Here is a 27,316-nt window from a genome sequence, read left to right as displayed (position 1 = left end):
TTATCTAAAGACTGATTTGAGCTCCTGCAACACTAAGACAGCCTCATGATGACGTTTGATGTCAACTTAAAATTCAACTGCTTCCATCAGCAACGCCATTATGCTCACATCCCTTACCTACACCAGAACTACAAGATTTTGTTCATCGAAAGTTGCTGTAATCATTGAACCTCATTATATCATGAGGCACATATGAACTGCGGCACACTCAATACTAGTGCAGAAAACCCATGTGAACAGAGGAGAAACTATACCTTGCATCAGTGTATGAAGAAAATGTAGATTGAATTAGATTGTATTAAAAATATGTACTAAATGTTGATTATTTCAAAAGCATACTTGTCAGATATACTGTGCTATAAGAAGATTTAAATATTCTACACATTTTATGAGATGTGGCTCTCGTGTCTCTCTTGCAGAGGTGGAGTCCTCAGGATGCTTTAGGCGGAGCCAGTCACTCTTGTGCAACAGGTTGCATTATGTCAGTGACGAGAGAATGCCACAATGCATTTGCCAAGCGAGAGGCTAATCTGTTATGCTGTCATTGCCAAGCTCACATCTTTCCACAGGGGAAACAATTACGTAACTATACAATCTATTTTGCATACCATGATACAAACTGATCATCATAACATGAACAAACAGGAGAGCCAAGGCACAGGAGTTCCGAATATGGGACACCACTTCGGGCAAATTTGTAGTACATTCTCACACTATAAATTAGCATTTGCCAATATGCTTCTTACGAAATACCTACTACATCTGTAATAAATGCCAGATTTGTTATGTGGATTCATAGAACAAAGTCAAATCCTGTGAATGTCCCGAAACAAAACAAGTCCAAAGCAAGAGAAATTCTATACAAAAAGATCCTTTTGAATGAGCTGAACTATGGCATTTTCTAATTTTTACACATTTGTATATTTAATAAAACAAGCCACACTTTCACATAACGACATTGTAATGGTAAAACAATACTTCAAGCTCAGAATTAGAATATGTACATAGGCACATGTGAACTTGTTAGAGAAATGTAAAGTGTGCAGATAATAACAATTTACAGAGCTACAAATTGTAGTTTTGACAAAGCAAGGCCACTCACCCGCCAAGGACCCCTTTCTGCCAGCATTAACTCGTGCCATCACGTCACTGAGTGTAAGGTCACCAATGGCAAGGTCAGGATGACCCTGCCAAAAATTAATGAAAAAGAAAGAGGAACAGTAAAATATAGAACAATTATTTTTTGCCTTAAAACAAAAAAATATAAAAAAATAACACTTCAGATGGGCTGTTCTCTTGACATGCTGTAATCTACTCTGTGGGATTTAACTACGCCCATCACTTTAATTTGTTCCTTGGCCTGCCTTTCGAAATTCCTTTGATTCTGTAGGTAAATGCTTTATGTTTGTCCTGCCTTGAGGCGGTTTTGTTACCGCCTCGGAGACTGACCCTGTTACATGGATTACTGCACGATTGGCCACATACCGTAATGTGTTGCACTACTTATTTATTTTGCCTCTTCGCTTCGTGCTCTGTGGCTGTATGTGGTTTCTTCCTCTTCCTTGGTTTTGGCCCTAGCGCCATTTCTTTGTGGGTTCTGCGCCCAAAGGCTGCACGCTGGGTGGGAGCGGATACTTTTTATTTAATTTTTTTTTTGATTTCATATTGCACAAACTTGAACAAAGGAGCACTTTACATGAGTACCACTTCCGTACAAGTTTAGCAATTGAAAAATAGACAAACTGGCGCATTTTAAACAGAAGAAACACAGATTTCCACAATGCGGCTCTCCCGGGCTAATTGGAGAGCCGATACTACAATATTCAATGGACTGGGGAAACTCGCCCTATAATGATTTGCGGGGCATTTCTTTTACAAAACATTTGTCCGTAACTCAGCCCGTGGTGGTCCTATGACAGCGGGACCAACACCAAAATGTTCACCACACATCACATCTGTATAGGCCATCTCTGGCTCCCCACACTAGGTTGGGGGGGGGGGGGGGGAATAAAAACCTCTCCCACCATTCAGTGTCTTAAGTTCCCTCATAGCTGGAAATTTTGTTTTACAGCTGGGAGTAGTTTGTGTTTTTAAGGGCCTTGTTTGTAATATTATCGCAGTAGGCCTGCTACGCCTGAAAATGTGTAAGCAGTATGCCCTGTATGGGCTAAATACACGGCTGTACTGTATTACTTTCTGCCTTTCTGTTTTCATATGGTTATGCCCTCTATGGGCTGACTATATGGTTACACGTCCATGTGTCTTCCAAATGCTATTTTTATTGTGGTGTCCTCTAGGGGCTGTTCTGAGCACAACAGTCAAGATACTAACATAGTCGCTACGCTCGTAAATTCACCCCATAATACTTTGCAGAGCATTCCCTTTACAAAACATTTTTGCCCATAACTCACCTTGTGGTGGTCCTAATGCTCTTTAAGTCTAGGTCATCTCTAGGTCCACGTAATCTAGGTTAGGGAGACTCCAAAATAATAAGCTCTCCCACCAGTGAGTGCCTTTTTAATCTGTCTCATGGCTGGAAATGTTGTATTACAGATGGAAGTTGTTTGTGTTTTAAAGGCCTTCTTTGTAATAATATTCTTGTAGCCTACTGGGCCTGAAAATGTGTAATGCACTAAACTCTCTAGAGGCTGAATATATGGTTACACTGCATTGCTTTCTGCCATTCTCTTTTCATGCCCTCTAGGGGAAAATTATATTTTTATTGTGGTGCCCTCTAGGAGCTGTAGGGGTTGTTCTAAGCATTACAGTCTAATGCCATGACAATAACTATTTCATCACTCGATGTGTTTGGGTGACCCTTCTAGGGGTTTACCAGTGGTTGCACAATGTCAGCAAAGTAAGATTTGAAACAAAGTTTGTACTTAACTAAAAATCAAGTCTGGAATAAATGAAGAGATTTGTTTTCAGATATTGGTCCATGCCCAGTGATGAATTTCCTGAAAGGTGCATATAACGGTCCTCCACAGATTTCCCAGCAGCATTTATGCACATTATAGGGCTCTGTACAACTGACTAATGCCCTATACACTTAAAGCACAGTATTCACAATTAGGAGCATGTACATTCAAAACATCGGTACAGTGGGAATGAAAACTGGAAATAGCTAGGTCCCAAACTAATCCTGATCATACCACTGCCCCTGCTAAAGCTTTACACAACAAAAAAACACTAGTTAGGACAAAGAACCCAAAAATAACTTACGGGTTGTCGTTTCCTTTTGTCACGATGCATCCTCATCATTAGCTTTAGATCGCAGTCGTCTAGCTCTGGTTTATCTTCAAATGGAAATATAGCGAAAAAAGGGTTACCGAAAAGAAGGGTTTTCTCATAATAGCTTTGCAACTCTTTTTTTCAAAGAAAGATGTACTCGTTTCTTTCCACCCACTACTTCACCTCTTTCTCACAACTCTCACCTGCTGTTTTCATATCTGCAGTGGACAGAGTTGGGATAATTCTCAGGGGAACTGGAGGGCTCGGAGAATGGGCATCAGCTGTTGGGAGCCATGAACTCAAATCTAACAAAATAAGAAAAAAAACCATCAAGGGTGTTTTCAAACTGTGGTTCTGGTAATGCTTAAAGTTACTTAAAGGTGTGCATTGTATCCTGTTTCTGAAGGAGATGCTACATGCATTATTAAAAAGGGGCAATGAGACATGAGGAAACCAAAAAGAATGGGATAGTTGGTGCAGGAAAAAAGGGAAAGTTAAACCATAAGCAGAATGATGAGAGAAGAGCAAATGATTATAAACCACAACAAAATCTAGTTATACCAGTATAACATAACATGAATGAGTGATTTTCCCATATTATGACCAATATACACGTTTACAAAAGCTGTTTATTGTGACAATAACGTATACAACATTAAAGTTATGCTTGTTGACTCTGTCTAACTATTGGTTTCTGGTTTTAATTCCTTATGTCCTTGAAGGGGCCTAATGCACTTTCTAAAATGATAATGTTGCACTGAGTACCCCCACACAATACTGACTATGCCCAGGTGATTAAGGATTAATGTTTCAAAAAGCTAGATAGGTTTTTACAGAAACATCAATGGGGAAAACAGGGTAATCATGGTAGCCCTGAAGATACTTTGGTTGTGTTTGAAGATGGAAAGAACAGGGGGTCTTATGCGCAACACTGATAAATTGTCCGCAGACCCTAACTTGGTGATGCGGTTTATCAAGGATCTATTTACGTCTTTAGATATCTACCTGTTATCTGGTGGTATTGTTAAGATATTGCCTCGACGTGGGGCAACAATATGAACTTTATGAGTAACTGCCATGAAAACAGAAGGTCATAGGTATATGCTCCCATTGGGAATCTGATATCCAGGGCCCCACACTACGAAATCTCGGTGTATCAGCCAAATGGGAGATGAACAGGCCCCCACTGAAGTGGGACACCCATACAGTGATGGTAGACTGGTTGGCTCTGCAGACGTCTGAGCACAATGGGCAATCAGCAAATGTATTTTTCTGATTTATGTAATGTTAGCAGCCAAAGAAAGACGGGCATGACCAGACTACACAAAAGAAGAAGAAATAAATATGTTGAACTTAAAAATACAATGCCTGGGAAATAGTAAGCTCATTACAGAATTATACAAGGCGTGTCTTTCCAGTGAGATGAAGCAACTGGAGAAGCTAGAAATAAAATGGGAATTGGATATGGGTGAAAAGGGAGGTCATGTAATGTTGCCTGGTGAGGAGATTGTGTTCCTCCTGAGCTCTTGGCCCTTCAGTGATCTACTTTTAATTGATTTTCCACCTTAGGATAGCATCGTCATTTTATCAAAAAATTAATTTTGAGTTTTAAACAACGATTTTAAGCTTGTTTTTGCTGAATTCGTACACTTTACAAATGGTGATTTTAGGCTTATTCTTGTTTAATTCATGCACTTTAAGGCTGGAAATAACGATTTAACGTCTTAAATGGCGATTTATTTAGGCCGTACTACTTTCGTTTATGCAATTTATGGTGGGAAACAAATGGTGATTTTTAAGCTTGTTTCTGTCTAATTCATGCACTTTATGATTGAGAACAACCAAATAAAGTTACTCATGGACGTGACTGACAGTGATATACTTTGAAAATAGAGAAATATTCTGAAGAGAACTTTGGTTTTGAGTGAAAGGAACCTACAGAAGACGTGATTTGGCATCTTTTATTGGCAAAATTAACAAGAAATAGGAAAAAAATACTCAAGTATTCACAGCTTTGCAAAACTAAGTTAAGTCAGCCCTGTCCCCGCATTCTATGAGGCAACAAATCCCTCTAGTAAATATGCTTCCCTGCAGGCATAAATGAGGGGCATTAAAAAAGCACTGTGGCCATTAAGCTGGATCTGATGCAGAAGCATTTTGACTCCGTAAACCGGAGAGTCACTGAAATGGATTGAGTTGCAAAGAGGATAACTTGCATACCTTCGAGGGAAAAGTTTAGTCACTCACTTGGGACCTTAAAGCTGCTTATCCCAGGCCCGAGTACCAAGAAGGGGGAGCCCTCAGGAATAACCTCCACCTACTTAGAGTACTGGAGTGGGATGAATCATATCCAGTGGAACCATATGTTGAGGCGTTGATTCAGGATCTCCTACCTAGGAATGTTCTGACTGATGTGTTTCTTTTGGATTGAGCTTGCAGAACACTGAGGCCCAAAGCAACGTCCAAGAAAAATCTAGGGCCTATTATCACAAGTAGTTTTAATTAAAGGGACCAGATCTCCACTTTGAATGCTACAAGAGAATTTGGTGATCTGTTATAGGAAAAATCACAAAGCTGGTATTTACACCGATTTCACTATTGCTGTCCAAAGTGCCCCCAGACATTTTGGGACTTCCCAAGAGATACTACAATCTAAGAACATTAAATATACCTTGCTGTATCTGGCAATGCTTACGATACATGTACGTAACAGATTCAAATTTTCATCAATGCTGATGCTCCTCTTACATTTGCTGACAAGCTCAGCTCTTTCTGACAGGGATTTACAAAGCTTCCATTATTATTATTTGGCCTGCACATCAGACTAATGTGGCCTGGATTTATGTTTGTCTTTGCCCCATGATAAGGATGTGGGGGGCTGTAGCGGGTCTCTTTCCCTCCCCTGAACATTGTTGTTGTCCTCTCTACATCCCACTGATGCATGACAGTGATTTGCTAGAGATTATGAGAGAGACTTACCGTGCGTGGGTAACGAACTGTGCCTTTTCTGCCCGACAAGTGGGGCACTGTGTAACTCCCTGCTCAAACCTCCTTAAGATGGCACCAGGGTGACACTGATAGTTCTCCCTGCATGAAAACATTTGTGCTATCTCTGGGTGAAGCAGAAGCCGAACTGAGACAGAGGAGGTGAGCTTCTGGTCTTGCACAAGTTCACATAGTTGAACTGCCTGACCCTTTGGGCAATGGAAGCCTTCGACTGAGCGACCATGTGGGAGTGGTGATTTCGCTCTCAGTGTCACAGAAGCAGTGAGTGACACTGGACCTTCCTGAGTAAATGCATAAATCCTGACCCTACTGTATAAATGCATTTATCTATAGCTTTTTTGCACTGTACAAGGCCCAAAGCGCTAACAGTGTGAGGCTTACAAAATAATGCTATGCATTTCCCAAATTTTAAAGTACAGCTTACTTTGTGATAAAATGTAGGTGCAGTTACACATGTACCTCACCCTCTGCTCTGGAAAACCAGGCAAGTCATAAGGTAAAGTACATACCATAGTGGTATGGCTAGAGGTGTGCAAATTGTGCCTGGCGCCCCCATCTGTATGTGTCATGTGCCGTCCTGTGACCCACCACTGACTGACAGTCGCAGGAGGCACTCTACCTTTAAGTCTGGGTGCAGCGAAGTAGTTCTGGTTTTCATTTCACATTTTACTTACTCTTGAATTTCCTAGGAGCATTTGTTTTTAGAAGATTATCTTTCTGCTGTTTTTGTTTCCTTTAACATATAACTCATGTAAAATGCATACTGTGAAAATAGTCAACTTCGTGTATTTGTTTGACTTCAGCCTGTGGGTGGCTGTTTATAACCGGCCATGATTACACCTGGCACACCTGGCCACTGTTCTGTGCACTCTACAATGAGGCCAAGGATTGGATGACCATGTATTCTGAACCTTTTCATGGCCCACTGATGGGCACTGTGAGAATTTTGCACTGCCTTCGGCCTAAGCTCCATAGCTCACAATTGTGCTTCTATATGAGATTGTGGGAAGGGCTACACAGCTGTTAAAATATTGACAGGGTCAAACACAATGCTTATTAGTTAGTAAGGGCCCTGTGTGTGGGGGGGAGGGGAGGGGTGGTCAGGTGGTGACGTGAGTTATGGGATAGGCAGATGAAAGGTTTCAGAAAGTTACAAAGGGAAAAAGGGTGCACGTGTCTAACCGAGAGCCTACAGAAGGAAGTGGGGTGAAAGGGAGAATGGAGTGATTGAGCCACTTTGAAGACCACTACATCTTCCATAGACCTTATTAAATTTTATTGCTGTTTTTTATAGTTTGCTTAAAAGGTTTTAAATCTATGCACACAATGTTCATGTCCAATTGCCCGTTTTAAGTGGCTCCACCATTTTAGCTGTGGTCTATTCTGTATCCCACGTAAAAAGACACTTCACAAGACACCAATGCTCATGCAGCTGACACTTTAAGCCACCGGTAATGAACTGTCATCCGCATGAAAGGATCTTCGTTGTTCTGAATGTAATGAAGTAAAAGAGAAATGGAAGGAAAGTGCTATTACATTCAGTATAATCGTTTCTTGCCAAAGTTGGCAGTCCATTCCAAACTGGTACTTATGCCCCACTCACAACTAGATGATTTGGAGGTGTGTAGTGCTGGGTGGAATGAAGGGGGTCAACTGCTAGTGGCACTTTGAACATAACTTTTACTAGGGCAAACTTTCTAACATGTTCAAAACCTCCAAATTTACTTTTCTTTGATTGCAGGAAGAACATGTTCTGTGGGCATGGACTGACTTCTGAGCCTAGATTTCACATCATGTTACTTAGACATGATTACACATAATCTGCACACAAATTAAGTCACAGACAGCTTTAAAAGACATGCAAACATCAGCTTGCCTAGTTAAAATGCTTGCATCTTTTTCTGGTGGCAATGTGAACGTACATTGCCTTTTTAAACTTGACTTTGTTTAATTAGCTGTCTTTCAGTGGCTGTGACGAGCTTTATCATGAAAGACAACACAATGGCAACATAAAAAGCAAGAACCCTGTGGTCCATCTGGCATGTTTGAAGGCAGGAAAAACATTACTCACAGCATGCATAAAACTAGTCACAATGTGTAATATAGGGATTACATTCCCGAGAACATGAATATTTCAAGTCACTCCTTCAAAATGTATTTTGAAGCCTATAATTGTTGTCCGTTTTTGTTTTTAAAGAATGTAAGAATGTGACATAAAAAGCACAATATTCAGCCCAGTTTTTCAAAAGGTTATTCTGGGGGTGGGGGGGGGGGGGGGGGGGGGAGAACAACCCCCTGAACCACCTTTGAAATAGTTGGGCTTCCTTCTTGACTCCAATTTGGGACAGGTGCCCCTCAACTTTAATATGTCATGAATCATCACTGCTCTGAACAACAATGGTAAAACCATATTACACTTTACACATCTGTGTGTGTGTGTGTGTATACATATCATATATATGTGTGCATATATATAATATATATGTGTGCATATATATAATATACATGTGTGCATATATATAATATACATGTGTGCATATATATAATATACATGTGTGTATATATATATATATATATATATATATATATATATATATATATATATATATATATATATATATATATATATATATATATATATATGGAAAATGTCACTTACCCAGTGTACATCTGTTCGTGGCATTTTCCACTGCAGATTCACATGTAGTGCATATACTTCTGCCATCTAGTGTTGGGCTTGGAGTGTTTTCGAGTCACGGGATCCACTGCGCATGGGCATCGACTCCATGTTAGATTGTTTTCCCGCAGAGGGTAAGGTAGGAGTGATAGAGTATAAAGAAAAGAGATGTCCATACTAATGGAATGTTAAGTATATATATATCTACATATGTGCAAATGTTGTTAACTTAAACAACTACATGCCGCCGAGGAGGTGGGAGGGTGCATGTGAATCTGCAGCGCAACATGCCACGAACAGATGTACACTGGGTAAGTGACATTTTCCGTTCAATGGCAGGTGTAGCTGCAGATACACATGCTGTGCATAGACTACAAAGCAGTTTTTCCTTCGATAAAAGCAGTGGTTAGCCTGTAGGAGTTGATGTTGTTTGAAACAATGTTCTGAGTACAGTTTGACCTACTGTGGCTTGCTGTGTTACTTAAACATCTACACAGTAGTGTTTAGTAAACATATGTGGTGTTGACCAAGTGGCTGCTTTACATATTTCAGCCATTGGTATGTTTCCCAAAAAAGCCATTGTAGCACCTTTTTTTCAGTGTGGAATGTGCTTTAGGAGTAACTAAGTGTTGTCTCTTGGCTTTATCGTAGCATGTTTGGATGCATCTTACAATCCATCTTGCTATTCCTTGTTTTGAAATGGGGTTACCAGTATGAGGTTTTTGAAAGGCTACAAACAGCTGTTTAGTTTTCCTGAATGGTTTCATTCTATCTATATAGTACATTAGTGCTCTTTTAATGTCTAATGCATGTAGAGCTCTTTCTGCCACAGAATCTGGCTGTGGGAAGAAGACTGGTAGTTCCACTGTTTGATTAATATGAAAAGGTGATACCACTTTTGGTAGAAATGTAGGGTTAGTTCGTAGTACAACTTTATGTTTGTGTACTTGTATGAACGGTTCTTCAATAGTGAAAGCTTGAATTTCACGGACTCGTCGCAATTATGTAATTGCGACTAGGAAGGAAACCTTCCATGTTAAGAATTGCACTTCACATGAGTGCAAAGGGTCAAATGGTGGGCCCGTAAGTCTCATAAGCACTATGTTTAAATTCCAAGAAGGAACTGGAGGTGTTCTGGGTGGAATGATGCGTTTTAAGCCTTCCATGAAGGCTTTGATAACAGGAACTCTAAATAAAGAGCTGTGCGGTGCCTTTTGCAAATATGCTGAAATTGCAGTAAGATGTATTTTTATAGAAGAGAATGCTAAATTTGATTTTTTTAAATGAAGTAAATAGCATACAATATTGTGTATTGATGCTGTAAGAGGGGCAATCTGTTGATAGACAGTAATATACAAATCTTTTACATTTGTTAGCATAGCAATGTCTAGTAGTGGGTTTTCTTGCTTGCTTAATCACTTCCATACAATCTGATGGTAGCTGTAAATACCCAAATTCTATGACCCCAGGAGCCAAATCGCCAGATTGAGTGTATTGAGATTTGGGTGCCTGATCTGCCCTTTGTTTTGTGTCAACAGGTCTGGTCTGTTTGGGAGCTTAGAGTATGGTATTACTGACAAGTCTAACAATGTTGTGTACCACGGTTGACGTGCCCACGTTGGTGCTATGTGTATCATATTGAGTGTGTTTTGACGCAATTTGTTGACTACAATAGAATGAGTGGGAAAGGGGGAAAAGCGTAAGCAAATATCCCTGACCAATTGATCCATAGAGCATAGCCCTTGGATAGGGGATGTGGGTGTCTGGATGCGACGTTTTTGGCATTTTGCGTTTTCGCTTGTGGCGAACAGATCTATGTTTGGTGTTCCCCATTGGTGAAAGTATTTTTGAAGTACTTGAGGGTGAATCTCCCACTCGTGTGTTGATGATTTCTGCTGAGAACATTTGCCAATCAGTTGTGTATCCCTGGAATGTATTGCGCTAGCAGGTGAATTTGGTTGTGTATTGCCCATTTCCAAATTTTTTGAGCTAGGAGGGAGAGTTGGGATGAATGTGTCCCTCCCTGCTTGTTTAGGTAATACATGGTGGTCATGTTGTCTGTTTTGATTAGCACATTCTTCTGAGTGAGAAGAGGCTGAAAAGCTTTGAGTTCTAGGAAGATAGCTAACAACTCTAAGTGATTTATGTGTAGCTGTTTGTGTTGGGCATCCCATTGTCCTTGGATGTTGTGATTATTGAGGTGAGCTCCCCAGCAAATCATTGATGAATCTGTTGTAGTTATGGTCTGAGGCACAGGGTCTTGAAATGGCCGCCCTTTGTTTAGATTTGTGGAATTCCACCACTGAAGGGACATGTATGTTTGGCGGTCTATCAACACTAGATCTTGAAGTTGGCCCTGTGCCTGTGACCATTATTGTGCAAGGCACTGTTGTAAGGGCCGCATGTTTAGTCTTGCATGTGGAACAATTGCAATTCATGATGCCATCATCCCTAACATTTTCATGACAAATCTGACAGTGTACTGTTGACCTGTCTGTATGTGTGCAATTATATTTTGGAATGCTTGTATTCTCCGCGTATTTGGACTTGCTAGCGCTTTTTGAGTATTTAGTATTGCCCCTAAATACTGTTGTATCTGCGCAGGTTGTAGTAGTGACTTTTGGTAATTTATTGAGAACCCTAGCATGTGCAAGGTTTGTATTACGTAATGCGCATGGTTTTGACACTGCGTATGACTGTTTGCTTTTATTAGCCAATCGCCTAGATATGGAAAGATATGTATATGTTGTCTTCTTAGGTAGGCTGCGACTACCACTAGGCACTTGGTGAATACCTTTGGAGCTGTTGTTATTCCGAAGGGTAACACCTTGAACGGATATTTTTTGTGCGCTGGATGGATTGATATATGAAAATATGCATCCTTGAGATCTAATGTTACCATGAAATCGTGTTTTTGGAGTAGTGGGATAACATCCTGGAGAGTTACCATGTGAAAGTGTTCTGACAGGTGTAAAGATTCAGGGTCCTGAGATCTAATATTGGCCTTAGGGTGCCATCCTTTTTGGGAATCAGGAAATACAAGGAATAAAATCCCGTCCCTACTTGATTTTGTGGCACTGGTTCTATTGCTTGTTTGAGTATGAAAATGTCACTTACCCAGTGTACATCTGTTCGTGGCATTGGTCGCTGCAGATTCACATGTTGTGCACAGTCCGCCATCTGGTGTTGGGTCGGAGTGTTACAAGTTGTTTTTCTTCGAAGAAGTCTTTCGAGTCACGAGACCGAGGGACTCCTCCTCTTTGCTTCCATTGCGCATGGGCGTCGGCTCCATCTTAGATTGTTTTCCCCACAGAGGGTGAGGTAGGAGTTGTGTGTGTTAGTAATAGTGCCCATGCAATGGAATGAATAAGTATGTACAAATTAAGGTTAGGTAATATATATATATGCAAATGTACAAATGTTGAAGATAACTTCCAACGGCTACAGGCTCCCGGGGAGGCGGGTGGGCACGTGAATCTGCAGCGACCAATGCCACGAACAGATGTACACTGGGTAAGTGACATTTTCAGTTCGATGGCATCTGTCGCTGCAGATACACATGTTGTGCATAGACTAGTAAGCAGTTATCTCCCCAAAAGCGGTGGCTCAGCCTGTAGGAGTGGAAGTAGTCTGAAACAAAGTTCTCAGTACGGCTTGACCTACTGTGGCTTGTTGTGCGGATAGCACGTCTACACAGTAGTGTTTAGTAAATGTGTGAGGCGTGGACCATGTGGCTGCCTTACATATTTCGTGCATTGGAATATTTCCTAGGAATGCCATGGTAGCGCCTTTTTTTCTGGTTGAGTGTGCCCTTGGTGTAATGGGCAGTTGTCTCTTTGCTTTAAGATAGCATGTTTGGATGCACTTAACTATCCATCTGGCTATACCTTGTTTTGATATTGGGTTTCCTGTATGAGGTTTTTGAAATGCAATAAACAGTTGTTTTGTTTTCCTAACCTCCTTTGTTCTGTCGATGTAGTACATTAGTGCTCTTTTGACATCTAATGTATGTAGTGCCCTTTCAGCTACTGAGTCTGGCTGTGGGAAGAACACTGGTAACTCTACCGTTTGATTTAAGTGGAACGGTGAAATAACCTTTGGTAGGAATTTAGGATTGGTTCTTAGTACAACCTTATTTTTGTGTATTTGGATAAAAGGTTCTTGTATTGTAAACGCCTGAATTTCACTTACTCTTCTTAGAGATGTGATGGCAATGAGAAATGCAACTTTCCAGGTTAAGAATTGTATTTCTCAAGAATGCATGGGTTAAAAAAAAAAGGTGGTCCCATGAGTCTTGTCAAGACGATGTTAAGGTTCCATGAAGGAACAGGTGGTGTTCTTGGTGGTATTATTCTTCTTAGGCCCTCCATAAATGCTTTAATGACGGGTATCCTAAACAGTGAAGTTGAACGGGTAATCTGCAGGTATGCAGATATTGCTGCAAGGTGTATTTTAATGGAAGAGAAGGCTAGATTTGACTTTTGTAAGTGTAGTAAGTATCCCACTACATCTTTTGGGGATGCGTGTAATGGATGAACTTGATTATTATGGCAGTAGCAAACAAACCTTTTCCATTTGCTTGCATAGCAGTGTCTAGTGGATGGTCTTCTAGCTTGTTTTATGACTTCCATACATTCTTGAGTGAGGTTTAAATGTCCGAATTCTAGGATTTCAGGAGCCAGATTGCTAGATTGAGCGATGCTGGGTTTGGATGCCTGATCTGCTGTTTGTGTTGTGTTAACAGATCTGGCCTGTTGGGTAACTTGACGTGTGGTACTACTGACAGGTCTAGTAGTGTTGTGTACCAAGGTTGTCTTGCCCATGTTGGTGCTATTAATATGAGTTTGAGTTTGTTTTGACTCAATTTGTTTACTAGATATGGAAGGAGAGGGAGAGGGGGAAAAGCGTATGCAAATTTCCCTGACCAGTTCATCCATAGGGCATTGCCTTGACACTGTCTGTGTGGGTACCTGGATGCGAAGTTTTGGCATTTTGCGTTCTCTTATGTTGCAAATAGGTCTATTTGCGGTGTACCCCAAATTTTGAAGTAAGTGTTTAGGATTTGGGGGTGAATCTCCCATTCGTGGACCTGTTGGTGATCTCGAGAGAGATTGTCTGCTAGTTGATTTTGGATCCCTGGAATAAACTGTGCTATTAGGCGAATGTGGTTGTGAATTGCCCATTGCCATATCTTTTGTGCTAGGAGACATAGCTGTGTTGAGTGTGTTCCCCCTTGCTTGTTTAGGTAATACATTGTTGTCATGTTGTCTGTTTTGACAAGAACGTATTTGTGGGTTATGATGGGTTGAAATGCTTTTAGCGCCAGGAATACTGCTAGTAATTCGAGGTGATTTATATGCAGTTTTGTTTGATGTACGTCCCATTGTCCTTGGATGCTGTGGTGATCGAGGTGTGCTCCCCACCCTGTCATGGAAGCATCTGTTGTTATTACGTATTGTGGCACTGGGTCTTGGAACGGCCGCCCTTTGTTTAAATTTGTACTGTTCCACCATAGAAGCGAGATGTATGTTTGGCGGTCTATCAACACCAGATCTAGAAGGTGACCCTGTGCATGTGACCATTGTGATGCTAGGCACTGTTGTAAGGGCCTCATGTGCAGTCTTGCGTTTGGGACAATGGCTATGCATGAGGACATCATGCCTAGGAGTTTTAAAACCACTTTTGCCTGTATTTTTAGTGTTGGATACATGGCCTGTATGACCTTGTGAAAATTTTGAACCCTTTGTGGACTCGGAGTGGCTAATCCTTTTGTTGTGTTGATTACCGCTCCTAAGTAGTGCTGTATTTTGCACGGCACAATGTGTGATTTTGTGTAGTTGAGGGAGAACCCGAGTTTGTAGAGGGTTTGTATGACATACTCTGTGTGTTGTGAACACTTTGTTAGCGAGTTGGTCTTGATTAGCCAATCGTCTAGATACGGGAATACGTGTATTTGCTGCCTTCTGATGTGTGCGGCTACTACTGCTAGGCATTTGGTAAATACTCTTGGTGCGGTTGTTATACCGAACGGTAAGACTTTGAATTGATAGTGTATTCCCTTGAATACAAACCTTAGGTATTTCCTGTGCGAAGGATGTATCGGTGTGTGGAAATACGCGTCTTTGAGATCTAAGGTTGTCATGTAATCTTGTTGCTTTAGCAGTGGTAACACCTCCTGTAGCGTGACCATGTGAAAGTGGTCTGATTTGATGTAGGTGTTTAGTATTCTGAGATCTAAGATTGGCCTCAGTGTTTTGTCCTTTTTGGGTATTAGAAAGTACAGTGAATAGACTCCTGTGTTTATTTCTGTACATGGTACCAGTTCTATTGCTTCTTTTTGCAGTAGTGCTTGAACTTCTATTTCTAGGAGGTCTAAATGCTGTTTTGACATTTTTTGTGTTTTTGGTGGGATATTTGGAGGGATCTTTAGAAATTCTATGCAATAACCATGTTGGATAATTGCTAAGACCCAAGTGTCTGTTGTTATATCCACCCATGATTGATAAAACTGACTTAGTCTTCCCCCCACTGGTGTTATGTGGAGGGGTTGAGTGACTTGTAAGTCACTGTTTGGTTGTTGGGGTTTTGGGGCTTTGAAATTTTCCCCGGTTTCTCGGGAATTGTCCCCCTCTGTACTGGCCCCGAAAACCTCCCCTTTGGTACTGTCCCTGGTAGGTAGACGGTGTTGATTGTGAGGTGCTGGCTTGTGTGGCCTGACCCCCAAACCCCCCTCTGAAGGTTGTTTTACGGAAGGTGCCGAAAGTGCCTCTGCTTTGCGGGGAGTAGAGCGCGCCCATGGCCTTGGCTGTGTCAGTGTCCTTTTTCAGCTTCTCAATCGCCGTGTCAACCTCTGGTCCGAACAATTGTTGTTCGTTGAACGGCATATTGAGTACTGCTTGCTGTATTTCTGGTCTAAAGCCAGATGTGCGTAACCATGCGTGCCTTCTGATGGTTACTGCAGTGTTTATTGTTCTTGCAGCTGTGTCCGCTCCATCCATAGAGGAGCGTATTTGGTTATTGGAGATGTTTTGTCCCTCCTCAACCACTTGTTTTGCCCGCTTTTGAAATTCTTTGGGTAGATGCTCGATGAGATGCTGCATCTCGTCCCAATGGGCTCTGTCATAACGCGCTAGGAGCGCCTGAGAGTTTGAGATGCGCCACTGGCTTGCAGCTTGTACAGCGACTCTTTTCCCAGCTGCGTCGAATTTTCGGCTTTCCTTATCCGGGAGTGGTGCATCGCCCGATGTGTGTGAATTGGCTCTTTTGCGAGCTGCTCCTACCATGACTGAGTCTGGTGGCAGTTGAGAGGTGATAAAAGCAGGGTCTGTGGGAGGTGCTTTATATTTTTTCTCTACCCTTGGAGTGATCGCTCTACTCTTGACAGGGTCTTTGAAGATTTGCTTCGCGTGCCTTAGCATTCCTGGAAGCATAGGCAGGCTTTGGTAGTTGCTATGGGTGGAGGAGAGGGTGTTAAAAAGGAAGTCATCCTCAACAGGTTCTGTGTGTAACGACACGTTGTGGAATTCTGCTGCCCTAGCTACCACCTGCGCATACGCTGTGCTGTCCTCGGGTGGTGAGGGCTTGGTAGGGTATGACTCTGGACTATTGTCTGATACTGGGGCGTCGTATAGGTCCCAAGCATCTTGGGTCATCTTGGCTCATGGTGGTGTGAGCCGGTGAATGTGACGGAGTTTGTGCCGGTGATATCTGAGTTACAGGTGGAGGAGAGGGTGGCGGAGTTGCTTTCTTTGCCACCTTTGCTTGTGGTGTTAGTTGTTCAGTTTGGAACTCTAGTCTCCTTTTTCTCCTGATTGGTGGAAGAGTGCTAATCTTCCCTGTTCCACTCTGGATGAAGATCCTCTTTTGTGTATGGTCTACATCAGTAGTCTGTAACTCCTCTTCAAACCTGTGTTTACGCATTTGAGAGGACAATGATTGTTCCTCTGAATATGAGCCGGTAGTGGGTTCGGTTGCTGGTTGTTTTGGCACCGAAACTGTGTCTTTTTTTGTTTTCGGCTCCGAGGCGAATCTCTTCTTTTTCGGAGTCGAGCCTTCTCGGCGTCGATCATCCTCGGTGCCGCTGTCTCTGCGTCGAGCAACACTTTCTCGGTCCCGAGAATGTTGCGTGCCTGTGTCTCGACCCGAGTCGGACAATCTGGGCACCAGTTCGGCCTTTTTCGGTGCCGATGGATGGTCACCTTTATGGGTTGAGCCATGGCCAGCTGGCAGTGGCGTCCCCTGGGCCTTGTCTGTTTTCTTGTGCTGTGTGCTTTTCGACGTCTTACTCACAGTTTCCTCGACGTCGAATTCATCCGAGTCCGATTCATGGATGGAGAAGGCTTCCTCCTCTTCTCCTTGTTCCTCGAACTCTCGGTGTTCTGTCGGCGTGGACGCCATCTGTAATCTTCTGGCTCGATGGTCACGGAGCGGTTTTCGGGACCGGAACGCACGACAGGCCTCACAAGTTTCTTCTTTGTGCTCGGGTGACAGGCACAAGTTACAGACCAAATGTTGGTCCGTATATGGATATTTATTGTGGCATTTAGGACAGAATCGGAACGGGGTCCGTTCCATCGGTGTCAATGTTACACGCGGTCAGGCCGACCAGGCCCCGACGGGGGATCGAAATTACCCCGAAGGGCTACCGGAGCTCTTCACGATTCGGTGTCAATTCTAACTATCCCGAGCGAAACAATACCAACGTAGTTTTTCGAAGTTTTGACTATCTTTCCGTCCCGAAACCCGGAGCGAAAAGGAACACGTCCGAACCCGAGGGCGGAAAAAAAACAATCTAAGATGGAGCCGACGCCCATGCGCAATGGAAGCAAAGAGGAGGAGTCCCTCGGTCTCGTGACTCGAAAGACTTCTTCGAAGAAAAACAACTTGTAACACTCCGACCCAACACCAGATGGCGGACTGTGCACAACATGTGAATCTGCAGCGACAGATGCCATCGAACATATAGATTTGACTTCTTCCTGTAACAGACTGATGTGTTTTTTGGATAGTTTGTGTGGTTTTGGTTGAATGTTTGGTGGAGTTTATATCAATTCTAGGCAATACCCATTGCAGATAATTGGTAATACCCGATTGTCTGCGGTAATGTTTTGCCAATTGGTGTGGAACTTTTGCAGTTTTCCTCCCACAGTGGAGGTGTGGAGTGGAAGGGAATGAAACAAGTCACTGTTTAGTGTGGTGTGAGGCTTGTTTAGCTGTTTGATATTTCCCTCTAACCCTACCTCTGGGGTACTGGCCTCTATATGTGCTCTTAAAACCACCTTGTTGGTATTGAGGTTGGTAGGCTGGTTTTGGCTGCGATGTGGATGCCTCTGCAGTTTGTGCTCTAAATCCACCTCTACACTGAGGTTTCCGAAAGGATCCTCTGTATTGTGCACCCATCGCTTTTGCGGTCTCTGAATCGTTACGCAATTTTTCAATTGCAGTGTCCACTTCTAGGCCGAAAAGCTGTTTTTGTTGAACAGCATATTCAACACCGCTTGTTGGATTTCGGGTTTGAACCCGGAGGACCTGAGCCATGCATGCGTCCTGATTGTTACAGCAGTGTTGACACCCCTGGCAGCTGTGTCTGCTGTGTCTAGGGCAAACCTAATTTGGTTATTGGAGATGGTCGGCCCTTCCTCCACTATCTGCTGTGCCTTCTTTTTGTGTTAATTGGGGAGATGCTGAATTATATCTTTCATCTCATCCCAATGGGCCCTGTCGTATCTAGCCAACAATGCCTGTGAGTTGGCTATTCTCCATTGGTTGGCTGCCCGGGATGCCACTCTCTTCCCTGCAGCATCAAATTTTCTACTCTCTTTGTCTGGTGCTGTGCATCACCAGACTACTGTGAGTTTGCCCTCTTCCTGGCAGAGCTTACCACTCTGGTGGGAGTTGCTGAGTTATATAGATAGGGTCAGATGGAGGTGGTTTGTATTTTTTCTCTTCCCTGGGAGTGATTATTCTTGCTTTGACAGGCTCGTTAAATATTTGATCAGCATGTTTTAGCATGTCCGGGATCATAGGGACCGATTGGTATGTTGTGCGCGTGGAGGATAGTGTATTAAACAAAAAAAATTGTCCTCCAACGGTTCAGTGTGCATGATGACACTATGGTATGCTGCAACCTTAACTAGTAGTTGATTGTACCCTGTACTATCGTCTGGTGGTGAAGGCTTAGAGAGAGAGCAGTCTGGGTCGTTATCGGGAATGGGATCTGGATCATAAAGATCCCATGGGTCCACATTATCTTGTTGCGAGTCAAAGGAATGTGATGATGACTGTATTGGTGTGGGACTGGTAGGAGGAGAGATATGCAGGTGTGGAGAATGAGGAGGAAAAAAATGAGGAGGTGGTGGTCTCTCCTTTGTCCTTGTCACTTTAGCTGGAGGCTGTGTAGTGTCCAATTCCTCCTGAAAGGCTAATTTCCTGTTAGGTTTTAGAGGAGGTGCTGTTAAGATTCTGTTAGTTTCTTTATGGATATGAATCCTGGCTTGCCTTTCGTCCATTACTTTCAGTCTTGGCTGTATTTGGGAGTCCTCCTCAGACGTTTTATGGTTTTCTTTGAGTGTCCTAGAAAGTCCATGCTCCTTGGTGTAACCAGCTCTTTTCGGCTCCGAAGCTTGCTTTTTCGGTATCGAAAAAGATGGCGTTGTGGATGGTCTTGGCTCCGAAAGGGATTTCTGAAATTTCGACTCGGAAAAGTTGTGTTTGCTCGAGTAAGAGACTGAGCTTTTGGTCGACTCCAATGGCTTCGGAGGAGTGGCCTTTTTCGGTGCCGAATCGGGGTTTGGTCACCGGTTGTCTTCTTTCGGTGCGAGCCATGGCCTTCTGGCAGCGGCGCACCCAAGGCCGTATATTTCGGTTTAGATGGTACAGGGGCAGGCGTACTCACATGCTGTCCTGCCGTGACCAGTCTATCTTCCTCGGATTACTGGTCGGATCCTCGAACGGAGACTGCTGTCTGCATAATCTCTTCCTCCTCGACATCAAGATGTTCTGAGTTTTTTGACGCCATCTCGAGCCTTCGTGCTCTTCTCTACCGAAGTGTCTTTTTTGCATCAGAAGGATCGGCAGGCTTCGCAATTTTCTTCCCGATGATCTGGGGAAAGACAAAGATTACATACGAGGAGTTGGTCTGTATAAGGGAATTTGGCGTGGCACCGAGGACAAAATCGGAAAGGAGTCCGATCCATGAGACTTCCACACAGTCGGCCTGACCTGTTCTGAGTTGGGCACGCCCGCCCCAAAGGGCAAGTAGAGATGTCTGTTCCGCCGGTACCGAAGTGTTGATAGAAGATGTAACGCGATCGATACAACACTGTTGAAAAATGAAGCATTTTCAAAGTTTTCCGAATGGAGCTATTGAGGCGAAAGGAAACACGTCCGAACCTGATGGCGGAAAGAAAACAATTCAACATGGAGTCGATGCCCATGCGCAATGGAGCCGAAGAGGACGAGTCACTCGATCCCGTGACTCGAAAACACTTCTTTGAAGAAAAACAACTTGTAACACTCAGAGCCCAACACTAGATGGCAGAAGTATATGCACAGCATGGGTATCTGCAGCTACACATGCCATCTAACATATATGAATATATATATATATATATATATATATATATATATATACACATACATACACACACACACACACAAATATATATTAATCTAGAAAGAATATAGAAGGGCAACGTGGCTTGTTAAAACACTGCAAAGCTTGAAGAATAAGAAATCAGGTACAGAACAGCAAAGCCAAAAGAAACAATACAATTGAGAGCATAAAACATCATATCTGAAGCAAACAACAATTTCTTCTTGTAAGTAACATTAAAAGAGTTACTCAAACATGAATTCTGCAAAAAGCCCAGCTGTTGTCAATAACCTGGTGTCAATAATTTCTGGACAAATGATGAAGAATTAACTCTGACTCCCTGACAGTGAAGCATCACTCCAATTTGAGAAAATCCAATTACCTTCTTCTTCGGAGGACAGGGTGCTGTCCCCACACTCATCTTTAATTTCCTGCAGAACCTTCAAGTACCGGCGTTGGGTCCGTTTATCTCTCTCTTCTGGAATATTAACAGGTGGCACACGATTTCTTTTGATCTCCAGGTTGGGGCCATTTTGCCTGGCAAGGTCCAATAGTTCCTGCATTTAAAAACATTCTAATCTGTTAAGAACAATATGTAACAGAAATGTATCTAAACGTGTTGCTTTTATATAGAATTGGGAACAGCCAACAGGGGAACTGAAACAGGACTTCAGCTGTGGACTGGAGCAGACAAGGTGGAAGATGCAGGCCTTAATGAAGATAAACATATGTGTACCAAAGCAACAATAATTGTATATTCAAGGGAGAACTAAGAGGGAAAACCTGCTTGCCATACAGGGGTAGGGAGTTTGGTGATCAAATTGGAATTACTTCCGCTTAGATAAACTGAATGTTTTGCACTGTGTCCCATTTTTCCAGTGCATACTTTTGCAGGAACTGCTTGCTGTGCTTATTCAGCAATATGTAAGAGGATTATTTTTAAGTTTGAATGAGAAAAATAAAGACACTAAGGATGCCCCTTGAGCCACTGGTGCATGCAATTATCATTGTATAATAATTTTAAACTTGATTCATAAGAACAATTATTCTGCAATATTAAATGGTTGTGAAACAGGCAAGGGTTTACTTGAATTCAGAGCTACGGTGCAAAAACTGCCTGAAGAAGCGGCTAAGATTTATTTCTGCTGCCCATGGAGTGAAGGGATGCAGAGACCACAGGAGGCAGCTGTGATTAACAGGATGTGATCGTATCTATAACAATGCCGTTCACAGCAGTGCCTGGTAAAGCGCAAAAATATAGGGGGTCATTACAACATTGGCGGTAAAGGCCGCTTACCGCAGTGCAGAAGACCGCCAATACACCGCCGAGGCCGCGGAATTCCGCCACAGCTATTATGACCCACATCTCGGAATCCGCCGAAATTCAGACACCCACACAAGTCCGCCACACCAAAGGTCAGTGATAAACTGGCGAAAACAAATCCTCCACCGTCACGCCAACAGAAACACGCCCATTCTATCACGACCCATTAATCCACACTGCGGTCTTTCAACCGCGGTATTCCATTGGCGGTACACACCGCCGCGCTCAAAATACACACACATCTCCAAAACAACGCCACATTGGACAATTCCAAATACACACACCTGATACACATACAAACACCACTCCCACACACCCAACACTATATAAAACACACACCCACATCACCCACAAACCCCTACGACCAGAAATTTTGAGGAAGCAGAGAGACAGAGCACAGCAATAGACAACCCCACCACACAGAGGCACACAACACCATCACCCATACAACAGTCCACGCACAAAACACCACACACCACTACATATCACCACACACATCAACACATACACCACCCCACACCTCACCCACATCACCCCCATCACCCCATGTCACGCCAAAGACACCCCAGGTTTTCAGAGGAGGAGCTCAGGGTCATGGTTGAGGAAATCCTCCGGGTAGAGCCACAGCTATTTGGCTCACAGGTGCAGCACACCTCCATAGCCAGGAAGATGGAGCTATGGCGCAGAATCATGGACAGGGTCAACGCTGTGGTACAGCATCCAAGAAGTCGGGAGGACATCAGGAAGAGGTGGAACGACTTACGGGGGAAGGTGCGTTCTGTGGGCTCCGGGCACAACATCGCAGTACAGCGGACTGGGGGCGGGCCCCCACCTCCTCCCCCACAACTAACAACATGGGAGGAGCAAGTCTTGACCATTATGCATCCAAAGGGCCTCGGAGGAGTCGGTGGAGGAATGGACACTGGTAAGTCAAATCTTAACTATCATATCCCCCACCTTACCTGCATGCTATCACACACCCCCACCCTCACCCCCTCCCCTATCACTCCAACTCCTCACTACTGTACTAATAACACAAACACCCATCCCAACACCAAGCCATGCATGACACAACTAAGCATGGTCACCCATCACTAAAGCATGCTCACTGCACATACCCATAACAACCCCCTAACCATCATCACACAAACCCCCACACAGGAATGCTAGCACTGGGGTACACGCACACCCACCCATTGCACACCATGACACACACACATGCAATAATCATGCTCTTATACCCCTGCAGGACCACTACGGAACGTCACCACACAGGAGGGTCCAGACATCTCCACTCCACCCACAGAAGAGGCCCACAGTGACGACAGCAGCTCTGGCCAGCTGGATCCAGATGACCAGCCCAGACCATCGTGGGCCTCGGGACAGTCGGTTCCCCTTGCACAGGCACAGCCCAACACTGACCTTCCACCCTCTGGTAACACCAGCACAGCACCCACCCAGCGGGCCCATACCTCTGTACCCAGGACACGTCAATCAGCTGTGTGTCCACCAATACAGGGAACCCAGGATAACCCACCACCCCAACAACAACAGGGACCTGGGGGCAGAGGTAGTGGGCACACGGTCCAGGGGACGGAGGCACAGGAACACAGGGGAACTGGGAGGGCTGCTGTGCGACAGGGGGCGGACAGGCCAAGGGAACCCACTCTCCACGAGGCCCTCTCCTCCATCATGGGAGCATACCACCACTCCCAGGAGACGATGGCGACGGTCCTGGCCAAGTTTCAGGAGACCCAGTGCCTGCAGGACGAGCAGTATTTGGGGTTCAGGGCGGAGCTCAGAACCATCAGCTCCGCCTTGGGCACCATCGTAGGGGTGCTGAAGGACATACAAAAGACCATGAGGGACACCGTGGCACTCCAAGGGGCCCCTGACACTAGCATGGACGATGAACAGCCCACCACCTCCGCCGGCGGTAGTGGACAGGACGCCTCGCCACAGGACCACCACACCAGCACCCACCCCCTGCAGACGGACAACCACCCGCAAGCTGTCCCTGAGATCCAGGAACAGGACAGAGCAAGATGGCAAGACCCCCGCCAGGAAATTAGACCACCCGATTGTCCTCCCACTGTCCCACTTTGTTACCCTTTCCATACTTAAACTGCCCCAGCTCCACTTCCTATGCCCATATGGGCAAAGCACCTGTGAGACGAATAGACGGGACTCTGCCATGGACATTCCTCCACCATCACCATTTTACAACCCCCCTCCATTTTTTAGCACTTAAATAAACACCCTTGAAGCACAAAACTATCTGGAGTCAGTCTGTGATTTGGTAAATTTGTATTATCAACGACAGTGTCAAAATACGTTTTCCATTGTAATGCCAACATACCTATGTCACACATCACAAGTCCATGAAGGATGCAAGCAGATGACACACGTTGGTAACCACACCTGTGAAACCGTAATGGAAAGGTACAACTCAGTTACCAAATAATGCTACTAAATGACAGCCAGGATAGAGGTAGAAGTGTGAAAGTGAATGTAATAGTGAAAAAAAATGTTCTCACCTGTGTGTCACTGGAAATATTGCTGTATGACTGACTCCCTGTTGTCTATGACTTCTTCCTCAGCTTCATCCTCATCACTGTCCACAGGCTCCACAGCTGCCACAACACCGCCATCTGGACCATCCTCCTGCAGAAAAGGCACCTGGCGTCGCAAAGCAAGATTGTGAAGCATCGAGCAGGCGATGATGATCTGGCACACCTTCTTTGGTGAGTAGAATAGGGAACAACCTGTCATATGGAGGCACCTGAACCTGGCCTTCAGGAGGCCGAAGGTGCGTTCGATCACCCTCCTAGTCCGCCCATGGGCCTCATTGTAGCATTCCTCTGCCCTGGTCCTGGGATTCCTCACTGGGGTCAATAGCAATGACAGGTTGGGGTAACCAGAGTCCCCTAATAGCCACACACGGTGCCTCTGGAGTTGACCCATCACATACAGGATACTGCTATTCCGCAGGATGTAGGCATCATGCACAGAGCCAGGGAACATAACATTTACCTGCGAGATGTACTGGTCTGCCAAACATACCATCTGTACATTCATGGAATGATAACTCTTCCGGTTCCTGTACACCTGTTCACTCCTGCGGGGGGACCAGAGCTACATGGGTCCCATCAATAGCACTTATGATGTTAGGGATATGTCCAAGGGCATAGAAGTCACCTTTCACAGTAGCCAAATCCTCCACCTGAGGGAAAACGATGTAGCTCCTTACGTGTTTCAGCAGGGCAGACAACACTCTGGACAATACGTTGGAAAACATAGGCTGGGAAATCCCTGATGCCATGGCCACTGTTGTCTGAAAAGACCCACTTGCAAGGAAATGGAGCACTGAGAGCACCTGCACTTCAGGGGGATTCCTGTGGGATGGTGGATTGGTGAGATCAGGTCTGGCTCCAACTGGGTACACAGTTCCTGGATTGTGGCACGGTCAAACCTGTAGGTGATGATTAAATGTCGCTCCTCCATTGTCAACAGGTCCACCAGCGGTCGGTACACCGGAGGATTCCGCCATCTCCTCACATGTCCCAGCTGACGGTTCCTAGGAAGGACAACAGCGACCACAGAGTCAACAAAGTCCCAGGTATATACCCACAGCTACACAGAACACGACACCAAATACAAAACTCTTCCTGTATGTGTGTTGAGTGTAGGCCTAGGTATGTGTGACGCAGTAGTAAATGAAGCCATGTGGGCCCCTGAAATGGCAGCTGCCTGACCTCTAAACTGGGACAATGGGATGTGAGGTATCTGCGCTGGCGTTGTACACCGTCGCGGTAGGCGGTCGTAGACCACGGCGCAATGCTGCATTGGTTAACATTGCACCCTATGGGTCCCAGGAGCCAATGATGAAGTGCGCCGGCAGAGATGATACACACCGCTGCGGACGTGACTGCCATTTTCTATCTGTTGAATCACTCGATACCTGATCTACGACAGGAGAGGACCTACACTGCAAGCGCTTCTGTGACCTCGGTCTGGAAGAGACAATGGCTGCTGCGTCTGGGGAAAGGGCCCCTGCCTTCACTGCTCAGGAGTTGGAGAAGCTCGTGGACGGGGTCCTCCCCCAGTACACGCTACTCTATGGTCCTCCAGACCAACAGGTAAGTACACAGGGAGCACGTTGTATGGGCTATGCCTGGGTGGAGAGGGCTGGATGTCAGTAGGAAGGGGGCAGAGGTCAGGAAACATGAAGGACTGTGAATGCATGTGCCACATGTCAAGGGTAGGGATGGGGGCCACCCACTTCGACGGTGCTGTTGTGAATGACTTCTCTTCTTCCCCTGTACATGTCATGTAGGTCAGCGCCCACCAGAAGAAGGACATTTGGCATGCCATCGCCAAGGACGTCCGGACCCTGGGGGTCCACCAGAGACGGGGCACCCACTGCCAGAAAAGATGGGAGGACATTCGCCGCTGGAGCAAGAAGACGGCGGAGGCTCAGCTGGGGATGGCCTCCCAACGTGGGAGGGGTGCCCGTCACACCATGACCCCCCTGATGTTCAGGATCCTGGCGGTGGCCTACCCTGAGTTGGATGGGCGCTTGAGGGCATCATAGCAGATACAAGGGGGTGAGTACACTCTCATTCTGTGGACTTTGCACGCAGTGGAGGGGTCTGGGTGGGGGAGGAGGGCTGTGGGATTCCCTAGGCCAGGGCGAGTTCCGTAGGCTAGGCCCCTCCGTAATGCAGGCCATGTGCCACTCCACCCCACCTCTGTAGAGTGCCAAGTACAGGTATACATGCCCCTGTGTCATCTATGTGTGCCGATGACCACCATAGCCATGTAGGGCAGATCCCAGGAATTACATCTGTAGAGGCCAAGAGCACGGCATAGTGCAGGGGGCTGCTGTGTCTGTATTGTCCGCCAACGGTAGCGGTAAGCCTTGCACTCAACCTGTCTTTCTTCTGTCCCCCCCCCCTTTTTGTGCTCTCCCTGTTCTTTTGTGCATCAGCATCATCAGACGGAGGTACAGTGGCACCGGAGCACGAGGGAGCTGCATCCCACATGGCCATGGAGGGCCACACCACGGACTCCGAATACACCAGTCGGACGGAGGGCAAGGGGAGCTTCACGTCGGTCACCGGATCACCAAACAGCGACACAGACTCGTCCGCCGATGGGAGCTCCCTTGAGGTGGCGGCACCATCTGTCGTCACTCACTGTTGGGCAGTCTACCATTGTGAATGCCATCCAGGGTGTAGAAAGGGAGTTGCAACACGGTAATGCATTCCCGGAGGGCATTCATTCTGGTCAGGCTGCCCTTCATCGAACCCTGCAATCTCTGGCCTCGCCACTGATGGCAGCCATTGTCCCTGTGTCTAGCCTCCCCGCTCCAACTCCCTCCACCCAGCCCCAGTCCCAGGTACCCCAGCCTATCCCAAGCACACCATCAGACATGCATGCATACACCTCAACACACAAAAGTAGCTCAGGCAAACATAAGCAC

The 27,316-nt window shown here is 45.0% G+C and overlaps 1 protein-coding gene across 3 annotated transcripts in view; it reads right to left on the bottom strand.

Annotated features, from left to right (window-relative positions):
• The window catches only part of NFRKB (nuclear factor related to kappaB binding protein), a 461,159-nt gene that overhangs the window by 342,447 nt on the left and 91,396 nt on the right, over window positions 1-27,316 (bottom strand). For all 3 annotated transcript variants that reach the window (XM_069224477.1, XM_069224478.1, XM_069224479.1), the window contains 4 exons: window positions 20,890-21,064; window positions 3,435-3,536; window positions 3,223-3,296; window positions 1,103-1,187 (listed from right to left, as the gene is read on the bottom strand). In XM_069224477.1, the coding sequence (XP_069080578.1) occupies window positions 1,103-1,187; window positions 3,223-3,296; window positions 3,435-3,536; window positions 20,890-21,064 (436 nt within the window). The remainder of the gene's footprint in view (window positions 1-1,102; window positions 1,188-3,222; window positions 3,297-3,434; window positions 3,537-20,889; window positions 21,065-27,316) is intronic.

This window comes from Pleurodeles waltl, chromosome 3_1 (genome assembly GCF_031143425.1).
Source record: "Pleurodeles waltl isolate 20211129_DDA chromosome 3_1, aPleWal1.hap1.20221129, whole genome shotgun sequence".
Classification (NCBI taxonomy): domain Eukaryota; kingdom Metazoa; phylum Chordata; class Amphibia; order Caudata; family Salamandridae; genus Pleurodeles; species Pleurodeles waltl.
This window is presented reverse-complemented; position numbering and strand designations above follow the sequence as displayed.